At 43.9% G+C, this 15689-nt stretch overlaps 1 protein-coding gene across 1 annotated transcript in view; it reads left to right on the plus strand.

The window, feature by feature from the left end:
* The window catches only part of ADCY4 (adenylate cyclase 4), a 178555-nt gene that overhangs the window by 109722 nt on the left and 53144 nt on the right, over positions 1–15689 (plus strand). The window contains exons 5-11 of the mRNA XM_069238292.1: positions 1219–1368; positions 3040–3185; positions 5539–5650; positions 8484–8611; positions 12204–12362; positions 12675–12807; positions 14086–14259. Coding sequence (XP_069094393.1) covers positions 1219–1368; positions 3040–3185; positions 5539–5650; positions 8484–8611; positions 12204–12362; positions 12675–12807; positions 14086–14259 — 1002 coding nt within the window. The remainder of the gene's footprint in view (positions 1–1218; positions 1369–3039; positions 3186–5538; positions 5651–8483; positions 8612–12203; positions 12363–12674; positions 12808–14085; positions 14260–15689) is intronic.

Here is a 15689-nt window from a genome sequence, read left to right on the forward strand (position 1 = left end):
AATAAGCAACGTCTGGGCAATGCAACTAGAAAAAGAAAATTAGAACGCAATAACGCGCAAGCACTACAAAACAAGGAACAACCCAATCGATATGACTTAAAGCCACCCCGCGGCACTGGTGTAGTTCACCGAGACGCATGAATAGTGGTTCGGGGGGCGCTAATTGCACGCTCTTTGGCACTGACCCCATTAAAGAATGAGTGCAAATGTTACGGCTTCTATGTTAGCCATAACATCTATATCGAAAGAGCCACCTCTGTTGTGCACCATCACAGGGCGTGGTGTGCAAACGCTATGAATCTGAATGTACAAGACGCAAGACATCACATCCATTTCTTTTAATCCAATGCATGTTTTTTGCAATTACAATGATGAGCTCCCCGTGTAATGAGTCATCTCAGGCTAGAATCCATTCGGTTGCAGCAGTCCGACACAAATTCATGCTAATATTCAACAATCAATTGTGACTCCGACCCATCGCCAGAGGAGGAGGTTGTAGAAAAAGTGGCTTAAGTGCAACAAAAACAGCCCTATGAACACTAGTGCGTACCAAGGGCAGTAGTTTTTTGTTTCATGCCAACAAATCGAAGAGCACTAGCCTTCTGTGTTTTGAGTCCAATGTGGATTTATTAATACATAATCTTTTTCAAAACATAACCTATTCATTTCACTGTTTTAAGGGCGGTGCCAAGTGTAAGGGTTTGCGAGTCGGCTCAAGTCCATCTCTAGTTATAATGATTGACTGGGCTGACTAGTGCACTAGGGTAATTTAGGGTAAACTGAAAAAGCACAGTAGACAATGACCCACAATGACCAATTGCCTGCCCTCTTTCCCATTGTTTTACACTTGGGTGATTGTAACTCAAACAGGCCCACATGTGAACGTAATTGGCTTTGGGGTTGTTAGTGCACATTGGTTGAACCTGGGCGTAAAGTGCCCAGTCTGCAGACTTGCAAGTCTTCACCACATTTTGACAGAGTATCCCATGCACTGAACTCTGAGTAAGGCCCCCGGTGTGTTAAGCCTCCCCGTCAGTCTCATTATGTGCCCCTCTACAGAGTCCGCCTCTCTCTACATGCTCGGACAGTCTCACGTACCCCTCTGCAGTGTATGACTGTTTAGGTCTCCCTGTTCCACTCTCTTACAGTGTCTCACTTCTCTGCACTCTACCGCAGAGTCTCTCCTCTACTCTCTCAAAGTTTCTCATTCCTTTCTAGCTCTTCGCCAATGCCGTCATCTTCCTGTGCGGAAACTTGGTCGGCGCCTACCACAAGCACCTGATGGAGTGCGCTCTGCAAGAGACGTACCATGAGACCTTCAACTACATCAAGTCCAGGGTCAAGCTGGAGTCTGAGAAGAGGCAGCAGGTGAGAACTCGCCTCCTGACTAAAACATGTCATTGTCATTATCTGAAGGCACAGCGCCACACATATCTGCTGTAGTGGGGTTCCTACCGTGTCTCTTTTGTGGCGTTGGTGTCACAGAAATGTTCTTATTGTGTATTGTACAGACGTCTTCTCTTCATTGCCCATGACCTCTTCTTGCCCTCCTTTTGAGGCAAGCTTTTAAATTTAAGCCTCTTCAGCCTCCCTCCCTCTCCACACAACCCCCCAGGTTGGCTTATAAGAAAGGTGACTGCCATTTCTAGCTTACTTTGGACATTTTTCAAGCTGGCCACGCCCTGATGTCATGCCCACCGAGAGCCTGTCCCTCTGTGCCACAGCTGGAATGCACCCTTCCAAGCCTTACGCGGGGGCACTGCTGCACCGTCATGTCCTCCAGCAACCTCTCAATCTTTATTGAAGAAAGGGAGCCGTGACCAGCCATCGGAGTGGTAAAGAAACCCTGCAGCTGAAGCTGAGACACTGACAAGGCCTTGAATGATGGAACTAGGACCACCTGCCCAAAATCGAATTACTAGGCCCACCTCCATCTGGCCTTCCTAATATTGGACAATAGCTTGAGGATCCATTGAATGAGGATCCATTGAAATGAGGGCCATGGAATGAAAATAGCAATCAGCCGTAGCCCTTGAAGCCTGAAGCAGAACTGGGGAAAACGTATTCTTCTGAGCAGCAAACTCTTCTCACCTCAAACCTTATGCGTATGCTCTTGAAAGCTCTACTGATGGACACAAGTTTTAGGAGGAAGGAACAGTCAGTAGAGATGGTTTTCCTCCTTGACTGTACATCCCAGAAATCTGCAGCGTTGATGATGTCTTCAGGTTCCTCTCATGCCAATATACATGCTGTGAGTCCTTCCAAAGCACTGATCCTCCGCTCACCTTGGCGGTCGAGGAAAGACCTGGCCATCATATTGATTGTATCAATGCCCCTGCCTGCTGGAACTGAAGCGTAATGGCACCAATGGTACGCACACTCCTTACTACCCCTTGGAGACAGAAGATCTTGACATGTTCTTGAGGAATCAGTGCTCCTGAGTAGACCAGGCCTCTAACATGCTACTTCAGCCTCGAGTGCTGGAGTCCAGCATCAAAATATTTGGCGAAGGGGGAGGCAATAGCACACTTTCAAGCCAAGCTAGTAGAATCCATTGTCAGTCTCTGTGGTGCTAGTAGACCCATCCGCACCTTCTTTCCCATGATCCCTTGCTCCAACCACCACTGAAGTGTGTCTTGAATCTAAGGCAGCTAGTAGCATCCTCTGTTTTTCACTGAGTGTCTGGATGCTATCACACCAGCAGATACAGTAAGTTCACCATATCTCTGACATCCACCAACCAGCTTATAGGAGGCAAGTTGCGAAGCTGAAAAAATATCCCTAGGCCAAGCCCTCACTTCTTTAGTCCTGGTTCCTGGAGAAAATGTAGGTGTCCAGTTCTTGCTCTCCAAAGTGGAGGTCTTCAGGAGGGTGGATCTCCAGCTAAATGGTATTTCCTGCCATCTTCAAACTTTAAATGGAGGCTCTTGGTGCTGTTGGTACTTACAGATAACTGCATCAAGATTCACCAAAATGCCTGTAGTGTAGCATACAAAGCCTGTCCCACCTAATGCCAATGCAATGCTTTTCTTCCTTCAGGAGCACCTGCTGCTTTCCATCCTGCCTGCCTACATTGCCATGGAGATGAAGGCTGAGATCATCGAGCGCCTGAAGGATGGGACCCCTAAACCAGAAAACACCAACAGCTTCCACAACCTGTACATCAAGAGGCACCAGAACGTCAGGTGAGGAGTGGGAGAAGAAAGAGGCAAAGGGGGACCGCGGCAGGGTCTAGGCCTATGGCAGGGCAATTTGTGACCACTTGCATGGGTGCCACCCACCCACCCGACAGAGCGAGCGTGTACCCAGAACCATAAAATATGGCCACTTGCCATTTAGGTGAGTGGCACAATATCACTTTAATTACAGCCCCACAAATTCTAGCACTGGCTCTGATTGCAGGCAATAGAGGTCCCACAGGTGAGCAAAATGGAGGCAAAGGAGTCTTTTAAGGAAAAGGCGTGGGAGGACCTGGTACACATCAAGTTCTTGAAGCTAGAGCTAAACTCCAGGCTCAGCCCATGTGCAAAGAAATACCCCGTCTTCTCTGTTCCTGCTTTTATTGATTGTAAAACTTAGTAAGTGGGAGGTAACTATACACATATTCACTTTACAGATATGTTAGTATGTGGAGTGTTGTGGTTAGCTTCTGATGTCACGTGCAGGGGCCATGTCCAATTCTGGAGTCCTTCTCTTCAGAAGTATAAAGACTTGTGTCAGTCGCTTGCAGTACAGCCATGCTTAATTTGTGTCGGTGTTTGCCGGTGCCACTCATTTTTAAACACTGGTATATGTTTGACAGTAAACCCACATAGTGCCGCTCTCAGCCTCCGTTTTGAGCTCAGTACGAGTGTGTAGCAATTCAGCATATTAGAAAAAGATAGAATTCGGACTTTGAGACCATTCGTACAGCTTGGAGTGACCTGCGGTAGTTTAAAATGTCACACTTGCTAGGCATGATGGCCACTGGGTATCGTTGGCAGGAGTAATGGGTGGTTCGACCTGCATTGAAAGACCTTAAACCCTGGCACTTACATTTTATACAAATTAAGCGCTGCGATGCAGAGTGATTTGTCCCCCAGGTCCTCTGAGGAGAGGCTGTGGATTGTAAACATGCAATAACTGGAAAAAAAGTTCGGTGTGGACACGAGGGAACGCTAAGAGAACGGGACAGAGATATACTGGGGAGCAAAATTAACATATACATCTTTTTTTATAAAGGGCACTGAAGTCATGGAATAAGTGACGTAAAATTGTGGCGCGAACCGTTACTTAATGCTGAAATTTCCTCAGGCAAACAGTGACATCAGCTGTAATAGTGGCAATAGCGAGCATGTAGCTCTAAATGCAAGCAGAGAAATTGAAAGACATCTTTGTTTCGAAACATATGCTCTATGCCTGCGCTTGGAATTGCACATACATAGTGCAGCAGCTCTTCCTGCTGGCCGACTTAAGTAACACACCTTAGGGTTGGCGAGCGTGCGTGTCGTAACTTAGCCAAAGGGGGATGTTTTGCACTACTGGAACTGTATATTGTGCGTTCGCACAGGGCACAGTTGTTCGCACACTATTATTGCACTTTCTAAAGCGCTCACATTTAACTCCAAATTTCTCTAAGTTAGTGCAAAAACAGCGCAACTCGGAATGAATCACTGAGCAGTGACTGCCTTGCTGTACTGTTACAGCTCATACAGTAACATAAACACAGGTGCATAGCTTTGTCCTGCACAAACACAGACCTTCAGAATATGACTTCAGAGACCCCATCACGATGGGATACGCTGCTTTAGCGCTGAGCCGGGGGATTTAAACGCATCTAACGTGTGTAACGTGTTTTCATTTAACCTAATATTTCTCTGACTTGAGGCTTGATTTTCAGATAGTACTGCTCGTAAACCGAGAGCAGGGGTTGGCTTTTTAGGGTCGAGCCTGCATGTGCATGCGCTATCCCATGTGTCTCGCTTGGAAGACTGTTGTGTACAGGAAGGGGCTTGGAGCCCGCCTGTCGCTCACCATTTGTTGGTTTGCGTGGCACTCTTGTTTACAGCCTCCTAATTAGTCATTATTTCCATTTTGTGGAGCAGGGATCAAGCACTAATTGATTCAACTTAATTAGTGCCCGTCTGCTGCTCCTGGCGTGACTGAAGTGCTATTTGTTCTTTTGAACTTCTAGTGCCATGCAAACAGAAGGCTTGTGACTGGCAAAAATGTGTCCAGCCTGACAAACAAAATTGTTCAATATTATTTTTTAAAGCTAACTTTTTTTTATTTTGCCAAGTCGTCTTTTCTCAGTTTCCATGCATGGTTTCTTTTGTTTTTGCTCGTGGGCGCTGTCGTCAAAAGATGACAATTAACTTGTTCTAAATATGCAAGGCCTATTGAATTGCAAATGCTTGTTATGCTTGTGAGCAATGCTGTCTAAAGCAAGTGAACTAACGCAGAGAAATATCAGGTAATATGACTTCACTTTGCACACTGCAGGCCCATCGAGAAGCTTGTCATAGAGGTGTTAAGTGTCTTTCTCTGTTTCTTCTCCAGTATCCTCTATGCAGACATCGTTGGCTTCACCCGGCTAGCTAGTGAGTGTTCACCCAAGGAACTCGTGCTGATGCTGAACGAACTCTTCGGAAAGTTTGATCAGATCGCCAAAGTAAGTGCGCAGGATTCGCTGCTAAGGCTGATGCAGTCTACGCAGCTGCCAGGAAGTGGACTAGGTTGGTAAGGTGATGGATAGGTGGGTGGAGCTCTGGCAAGGAGCTCAGAGTCCCTCTCACTTATCTACCCTACAGCACAGGGCTGTGGACCGGCACTGGTCTGTATTCCTGTTGCTCATCTATTATACGATACCAGAGACTGAGGGAGATTGCCTGAGGGTCCCTATCACGAAGAAAGAGCCTGTCACTACTGCCCCTCATTTTCTTAACTGAGCTGCAAAATCTGCCAGAGTTTAAATATTTTGGACCTGTTGAGCTCCAAAAATGGACATGTTAGTGGGAGAAAGGGGCTACTAAATGTGGGGATGGAGGAAAATTCGAAAAGGGAATCTGGGGAAGCTACAACTGGATAGATGACCTCTAGTAGCTTCAGAAACTATATTCACCACCAGCAAAGAACGTGATAACACTTTCAGAAAAACGGAGGAATCAAAAAGATAAACATAGAAAATAAACTACAGTTCAGGAGAGCCAAAAACAAACTGTACTGTGCCTCTACCTGGCACTATAAAAGGCTACGTAGGATTCTGTCTATTAATTATATTGTATCTTTTTCCTTGTATTTTGTAATCAGCCATAAAATTAGAATCATCAAACCATAACATTATTTTCAGATGTTTACACAAATAAACAACTTTTGGATCCGTGCACCTGCTTTGGGGTATGGAGGAGGAAAAGGCAGGACTGGGGATATCTATGCAGTTTAGATTAATTTCGGAAAGAACTCTCCAGATAGGTCGTTAAACCGCCTAGGTGGTCGCCTCCATACATTGACTTAGTCCTCTGTTGATTGCGCTCCATTTGTAAATTAATCAGGTTAATGTCTGTTCCAGTTACCCGGAAAAGAGACCGAGGGCAAGTGCTGGCTATACAGGTTCAATACTGTCTAATCTAGATTGATTTATTGTCTATGCCGCTTCCTCTCCTCTTTATTCATCTGACTCTTCCACCACTCATTTTTGCTATTTCTATCCATTTCTCAATATCTCTTTCTGTCCGTTCTCTTTTTATCTATCGTTATGTATAGCCATCTCACCCATTTCTCTCTCATCATCTGTTTCTCCCTATAGCCCTGCCTTCCTCTACCTTTCCCATTCACTCTCAACTTACTCCAAGATCACATCAGTGGTAACCCTCAGCTGCACCCGCCTGGCTTCAGATCACACTGCAGCACCAAGACCCCTCTCTTGTAGGTCGCAGATGAGGGCATCATGTTGACAGATGATGATTGCTCACATGTCCTGAAATTGCTATATCTCTCAGCTACCTTTGACCCAATCAACCATCCCACCCTCATACACACCTTGACATCTTGAGTGGGATTCACCGGCTATGTTCCTCACTGACTTACCTTTCCAATCAACACCAATTTGTTTACAGTGGCACCTCCAGGTCACAAAAGATCAGTATCACACGAGGAGTCCACAAGGGCTCCATACTGTTCCCTGTCATCTTTAGAAATATACATGGAGGCTCTTAGTGCTCTTCTCACAAATACCCACATCACGATTCACTAATATGCCAATGATATACAACTCTATTTGAAAGTCTTCTCTGCTTCAGACATTCAAAGCTTCAAACGCAGCTTGCACATCACCCACAGGTGGATACCAGCCCCTACCTGATGCTCAACCCAACCAAGACAGAATTCCTGTTTTTCAAAAATATATAATACACCTAGCTCAATTACATGAACCTTGACATCTTTGAACTCAATCTTTCCCCCTAGTACCAAATGATCGGAATTCACCCTAGACACCAACTCCCACCCTCAAGGAACACAGTGCCCAAAACACAAAGACGCCTTGTACCAGCTGTTAAACTGTTTCTTCCAGAAAGCAACTTCATAACTTCTGTCCAAGGCTTGTACTCTTGCATCTCAGTGGTAATGTCTTACCCAGTGGCTTCTGAGACCCACTCTGGCACACCTGGGTACCCTACATGCTGCAGCATGCCTCATCCAGTCCTGAAGAAATATGACATCATCACCCCCATCCAGATGGAACTCCATAGGCTCCCATTGGCAGCCCACATCATCTTCGAAACCAGCTGCATCATTTGCAAAGCCATCACAGTGAGCATCCCTTCTTATCTTACTGACAGGCTCATCATCTCTGGTGGGTCAGGATGCTATAAACTGCAGACTAAGAAATGAAAGAAAGAAATAATAAAATATCAGGCCTTTTCCATCTCTAAACCCAGAACCAGGAACAACATCCCTGTTTCCATCAGGACCCCAACACTGATCCAATTTAAGAAAGAGTTGAATACTCATCTTTTGAAAGAACACTATGCTTGCCTTTGACCAGGTACATCACTCTCCTTCCTCTTGACTATGTTTGTGCTTTACAAATAATAAATACACACCTACATACATTCATGATTTTGTCTTGTTTTTTCTCTCTTTTGTGTGAGTCCCTATCCTTTCTCAACCCTCCCAATCTCACTCCCTGTTTCTGCCTCTGTCCTCTTCATCCCTCTGCTCTTCCTCATTCTATCAACATGTTGATCTCTTCCAGTCTTTTTGCCTACCTCCGACTCCCTCATTCTCCATTTAGTCCACATTTTGCTTTTGTGTCCTTCCCTCTTTTTGTCCTCTTCCTGTGCCTTTCATTCTCTCTTTACTTTCTCCTTTTTCTTTCTCCAATCACTTTCTCCTTCGCTACCCCTTTTCTTTTTCCCACATTCCCTTTCCCTTTGCACTCTCTGCCCCTTCCACATTTCTAATAGCTCTAATTACATTCTGTGATTTCTCTATGTCTCTTTCAGGATAATGAGTGCATGAGAATCAAAATCCTGGGTGACTGCTACTATTGTGTGTCCGGACTGCCTGTGTCACTGCCCAATCATGCCAAAAACTGCGTCAAAATGGGATTAGACATGTGCCAGTCCATAAGGTAGGTAGTCACCACAGGTGACAAAGCAGTGTGCAAGTAAACAAAGACAAGGAGAGGTGTTGTGTCAATCAATGCACAAATCCATTAGTTTGAGTAACTTATTTAATACAAAAACAAGAACAACAGGAGCGCAGGGCGTATCCTTGCATCTCAGCATCGCACAAGCAGCTGTTCCACATTCCAACATTACTTAGCAATACCTTGAATCATTAATAATTTTGGAATGCTTTTCTTATGTACATGAATTTAAAGGTACAAAGGTAGAAACTCATGATTAGGAAGGAACATAATACACCTCCTTCCCGTAACAAAAACAAAAGTCCAAACAATGAATATAATATAATAAAATACTCAGGAAGGAACATAAAACAGTGATGAGAGGAAGGTAATATCTGTGTGTGGCAGAAACCCAAATGAAGCATCTCTAGAACATCCCACAGATGGGCCATGCTGTTCATAGACGGGTTAGTCAAGTCTAAGAAGATCCGGACCTAAGTGTTTTACATACACAGAGCTAGCACGGTAGCTCATGCGTTGTAATGAACACATTCATCTGCACACAGACCCAAGTATGCACAATCTGACCCAGGTTTGGGTGCTGTTTTAGAAATGGCTGTGTGTAGATATACAGAAACACAAGTTTGTCTAGTTGTACGACATCTAAACTGCGTTAACAACCCTGTCATAAAGGTCTAGTAATCAGTTCCCAGCTCTTCACTCGTCACATTCTCCCTGCAGGACTGGAAACAATTATCTGTGATGAAGTTACAAAAAAGGTCTAGACATTTTGAGTTTACTAATGGCGTTGAGGCTCCAACTAAGATGGGCGTTAGGACCCTCTGAGTCCCTCATAGACTTGGCCCAAGACTTTAAATAAAACCTGCACACAAAAATATTGTGACCTTATCAACTTCGTGGGTTTATTGAAAATACTACTACAGAGAGCATAATGTATGTAGTTAGTTAATCTAAAAAAAGTAGTATAATCATAAGCATCTAAATAGATCAGCATATAGACTGACATAATAAAGTCAGTCTCTAAAGAAAAGCCCTAAAGATCTGGCTGTCAAAAATAACACATCTTTTATAATGTGTTGGGGGCAGAAGGCACTCATTTTGATAGCATGACATTATGTGGCAGAGTTGAATTCAAATATTGTTACAACACCCCTTGTAACTCCTACTTCCTAAGGCATCTTATTGGTTAACGTTGTAATATGTAATTAAGGAAATGAAATCTTACATTAGTAAAAACAGGTACACAATAGCTTTTTTAACTGCAGCGGAACATCCTTACCTCTGGAGAGACCAACACATATTATGCAATTGTATTAGGACAGACCATTGCTTAAGCTGTATTTTCATTGATTTTGTGAAATAGAGAAAGACTTGAGCACGTGGAACCCTCATACACCTAAAATAAATCAGCAGTTTTCTGCATCGCTTCATGAATGATTGTCATTGAGGCCTGGTGTGGCTTAGTTATGCTAGCTGAAGCACACCTGAACTAATTATTAAATTCCAGCAAATTAAAACCAGGTTTCAATGGTATCCATTGTACAGGACGATCAGTGTATCAGTTTCATTGCAGAGCTGCAGAAAGAGACCTGGCTCAGTTCCAAATGGAGGGCAAAGTCCAACACTGATGACTCCGACTCCAAGGGTGGCTCAGCACAGCCCTCCTGTGCGGTGGGCGTGGCAGTTGCAGAAAGCACTTTGTAGTGTTTGGCCATGCAGGTCCCAACCTGCAACTAACTGCAAATCATAACATTGGGCACCTATGAAATCTTTGCCACCCGAGGGACATGAAGGCATTCTCCTCTTTTTGGCAATCTCCAACTAAAATTCAAGAAGGATATAGGAGTAGTCCCTCGTTCAAGATGCCAGCAGAGAGTAGGTGCCACACTCCCAAGTGGTCTAGGTTTCTGTCTAGAGCACCCTTCATACTGGGTAATTGAGAGTGGCCTGAATAGCCAACTTAGTTTTAAATAATGACATCTTCACAATAACTCCTGGGACCAGACCACAGACCTTGGCGCCAACAAATCGAAAGGAAGAGAAATGGAATGGCTAGGAAGATGGCAGCGGATGAATAGAAAGACTGGACGATGGATGAACAAAGATGTTAACACAGAGATAAGAATACCCCACACAGCTATCCCTCCATCCAGTCATCTGCTAAATAGTAGCAAAGGTTATTAATGTCCACAAAAGGAAACAGTGCAAAAAAGAGTTAAGCGACTCCTTATCAGTACCACACTCCCCCCAAATAATAGATGCACATTTACATGACCTTGTTTCAAGCAAAGTATTGAATGTTCTGCTGAACCCAGTCTCTTAGAGTCCATTAGAATGGGTAATGTTGCTTTTTCTATGGTTGTTGTGACTGAAAACATGAGAAGCACATAGCGCCCTATAGAATGTTTGTGGGCGCAAATGTTGCAGTTACAGCCACTTAAAATCTGGTCTTCCCTTCTGTAGTTGCTATATTACCAGTAAGGGCAGTCTCACTCTGGCAGGAGGACCATGAGCTGTTTAATACTAGCTTTGTTAGGTCTTTAAGTGGGCCAGGGCCCTCCGGTTGTGAGACCTGATAATAATTAAAAGAAGACATTCAACCAGGTCCTTTTTGGGCGTTATATTCATGTCCTTAACTGTACAGGCAAAAACACTGATCGATTTCTGCGCAATAAAACGGTTAAAGGTATCCTTGCATATCCTAAGAGGGTTTGCTTTTTCCAGGATGTTGTGATCCAATATTTCTTGTTTTATGTAGCATACTACTCTGGAATAGTGCACTCTTTGAACTGGGTCGCCTCAAGGTGTTTATAATGGGCCACATTTGAAACCCTTGTAGTTAAGGCTGAAGGCAGTGGTCAAAAACGATGTTCAGAACGTATGGTCATCCAATCCTTGGCCTCTCGGCAAAGCACACAGAGCAACGGCCACGTTGGCCAACTGCAGACGAACTGTGAGATATGCAGATGGAGGATTTCAGTAAAATGTGGAGAGCAAACGTGTGTTCATGTCTAACAGACTGCAGAGAAAAGTTATATGAATGGAAGAACATACGTAATGAGACACACTGAAGACCACCACCACCCCTTCCACAGACCTTAGGAACAGTTAATTCACAGTTTCTAATTTCTGATTTGAAACCTCTTCAATATTAAGTATTTACAACAAAATCATTGTTGTTACTCATTTGTTTAAAACAGTTAACAGCCACTGGCAAAGCTAACTGTCCTGGCTTGATATAGGTGTATGTCAATTGTGTTTATATATATATATATATATATATATATACATACATATATATTTATGCACCAACAGAAAGTTCAGAAAGAAACCAAAATACCGGTTGGGTGGCACTCTATAAAAAGCACAACATTTTAGTTTACACTTTTAAGCCACACCCTCAATTACATAGGCCATGCCCCTCTTAGGGACCCCCAACCCCCATTACTTTTCATCCTACTTAAAGCCCTGAGCTCTGTTACACTTTAGTAAAACACCAGGAATATGTAGGGAGAATATTGTGTGCTATGTAAATACTGCTGTTTTAATGAAGTGTTTGATTTAACTCCATTAGGAAACTGCGGGAAGCCACTGGGGTCGACATCAACATGCGGGTTGGTGTGCACTCAGGGAATGTGCTGTGCGGGGTGATTGGACTCCAGAAGTGGCAATATGACGTGTGGTCACACGACGTGACACTGGCCAATCACATGGAAGCTGGGGGCGTTCCAGGGTAAGTGGGGAAGGGAAGGTAAGGGGTGGGCTTTGGGGATAATTGCAGAACGGGGCAAATGTGAGGGGAAAGTGAAAAGCAAGTGGGGAGGGAGGAGACGAGTGTGGCGATGGTTTGATATTTGTACAGTGAGATGGTGATAGCGAAGTGAGGTACTGTATTGGAGATGGTGATAGAGGGCTGCAGGGAGAGATGTGGAGGGAGCGATTGTTGGGCGTTTGGTGGTTATTTATGAGCACATGTGAACCAAGAAGAGGTCTGAGGGCAGTATAACATTTGAGCTAAATGTGACTCTTTACCCTTGTCTCACAGACGCGTTCACATCACGGATGCCACACGTGCACACCTGGATGATGTATACAAGGTGGAGGAAGGAAACTGGGGCCAACGTGATGCCTACCTCAAGGAGAACAATGTCAAAACCTACCTGGTCATCGACCCCCGGGTGAGACCCCAGTCAATAATATGTTGGGCCAACCTTGCAACCTGGGGAGGAACCGATGCCACTAAACGACAGTTATGAGCGCAACACAGGGCAGCCCTTCCTGCAAAGACTTGGGCTACAAATCAGTACTAAAATATAACTTCTGCAGTGAAATGAAATAGCATGATAGCATAGTGCAAAATATTTTATATATTTGATGAAATCAGTAGTTTTAATGTTAAGGATCTGCTTAACTTCACTCAGAACTTCAATTTCTTAAATCTACTAGTTTTAATATCATGCAAAGTAACCACCAAAAATTGGCTTGTTCTCAACCCTCCATTATAATTAGAGAAATTAGGAATCTTATAAGATTTGCACTTAGTACACCACCCACCAACCATTAAAAAATATCACTTGTCAGTGTACACCAGGACAGAAGACGTATCTAAGTACATGTGCCAAGTGATGACACATTAAGGAGAAGCCCCTTGGCCTGATCTAGTGTGTGCCACCTTCTTTCCTATCGATAAAATATGAATTCAAGTTCTATTGAGTCAAAACCAACTATATATCAACGTGTTTCTAGATTCATGAAGTGACTTTGGCTCAGAAATTAAAAGAGCTGAAGCTATTTAATAGCAATGTTTTTGTCCTGCGCATGTGCGTAGCTATACGAGGTAACCAAACAAAAGATGCACATGTAAAACTATACACCTGTCTGTTTCTGGCCTGAAATTATGAAAATGTATATATTTTTAGTGAACATTAAGGCTTAGTCACATCTTGGCGAATAGTATTAATTCTACTAAGCAACAGTTGTTTTTCTTTTGTTTTTCTTTTTAAAATGTTTGATAATGTTTAATATTGATATTTTTTGTAGTGCATTTGAAGGTTCTTTTGTTTATATGTGAACTTCTTAGTTTTTTGTGTTAGTTTGTGATGTTAGCAATTAAGCAGCATGGCCAGGAAAATGACTTGCCCGTCCTTGACATTGTTCTAGCACACACATTTTTAGAACCCCATGTCAAGATCTTTTCAGATCATGGTAGTAGACTTGTTGGTGTGAGTGTTATCAGTGTAGGGAGACTCATCTAGTGAGGCGGATTCCCCTGAGACTGAGCTCCCTGAATGCAACAAAAGAGTAAGTTAAGAGTTTCAGCGGTCTACAACTAAGCATGAATTGTAACCCATTTATTGAACGTTAATTTGAAGGTCTTCGGGATTTGATTTAGAATGTATGAATGGACACTTGGTGGTAATGTTCTCTCTCTCGCTCTCATACCCCTCACTCCACAGGCTGATGAGGAGAGCTGTAACAGGACCATTTCCCCACCCACTGCCGGGGGCCAGAAGATGAGAGCCTCAGTCCGCATGACCCGTTACCTGGAGTCCTGGGGGGCTGCCAAGCCCTTTGCCCACCTGAACCACCGTGACAGCCTGAACGTGGAGCCACCAGACCTGGCCAACATGGTAGGGCCATCGCGTTTGATTGGCTGGTCCTCTCTCCATCACCTCTACACCTACACTTTTGTTTCCCAAAACACCCTCATCCAGAGTTTACTCCTGTATTGTGTTTAAATGCCTTACTTAAACTGAAACGTTCAGGGGATTGCGTCTCAGTGCATAACCAGCCCTTGATTCCTTCTGAAAGTATGACCTCTAGAGGCAAGGAGGATGTTTATTCTCCATGCCTATATAGTCCTTCACTCTCATCTCATCAAGTTCACTTGGGAGAGTCAGAAGGGAATAATTATTCCTACCTTTTGAAAACGCTCATGAAAAAATGTGTTTAGTCCTGTGTTCTGCATCACTGTTTTGCACGCTTATCAGCCTGACTACCCAATCAGAAAGAGTCACCATGTATTGTTCGATCACTGACCATGTCCACGCAGATGCTAGCGCTAACTAACGGGCCGAAGAAGGGATTGAGCGGTGAGACATTTTGCAAACTTGTGAATATGAAACAGGGATACCGACTGTGGTGGATAGGATTATGGTCGGCCTCTATGGCTGAGCAGCCTCATTCCAAGTTATGGGGTGCAGCTACTAGCTGCTGGAGGGTGTGGATTGGTGGCCCTTTAGTCTCACGATGCTAGGAGAGCGTTAAAAGCGCTGGTAGGGAGTAGATCAGCATCCATGCTCAACTCATACCAAGTTAGTCATTTTTCATGGTATGATTTTTTCATGTCTGCAGAACACTGGAGACACCTCTAAAAAATATAAATAATGCTTACAACAGGGATAGTTTGACAGCTTGGGCAGGGAGCTGATAGATGGCTATATTAAGCACATTCTGCATTAAAGTGTTTTTTAATTCACTCTAGAACCTCACCAACTCCCTATGGTTGACTGCAGAGGGGGAATCTCTTGAATATGGAGTATTTTGCAGTTATTCAAAGGGAAGCCCACTGCAGGCTTGAATTACTCACTCTGTACTTGCAGGCGCAGATTTAAAAGCAACATCTCTCTTTGAAGGAATAATAGCAATTTCGGTTACTCAGGGGTCTGTAAAAGAATTTCAGGGATTGTCCTATGAAACCTAGCTTAGTGATGGAACGACTACCTTGGCAGATATTAGAACGTCTTTGCATTCATTGTAAGACTGATTTACATTTGGCTGGTCCCAAACTGGGGTGGCGTGGTGGGCAAAAACGATGGATTTAGGCCCAGATCTCTGACCAGGGGTGAATGTTTTGTTCTTTTGTGCAGTTGACAGGTTATGATCAGCTGTGCCAAAGGCAGAAGAAATCTTCAGTTTCCCAATTGGAAGATGCTTTACAACACTCTCATTATCAGTTTTTTAACAGTACAGTGAAACATCTGTGCTGAGACTGGACGCCTCCCCCATTACAAAGCAGGCCTGCCGAGGAGTACCGCCCCTCTGAGAGTGTAGACTTCCT

Source organism: Pleurodeles waltl, chromosome 6 (genome assembly GCF_031143425.1).
Source record: "Pleurodeles waltl isolate 20211129_DDA chromosome 6, aPleWal1.hap1.20221129, whole genome shotgun sequence".
NCBI classification, from domain to species: domain Eukaryota; kingdom Metazoa; phylum Chordata; class Amphibia; order Caudata; family Salamandridae; genus Pleurodeles; species Pleurodeles waltl.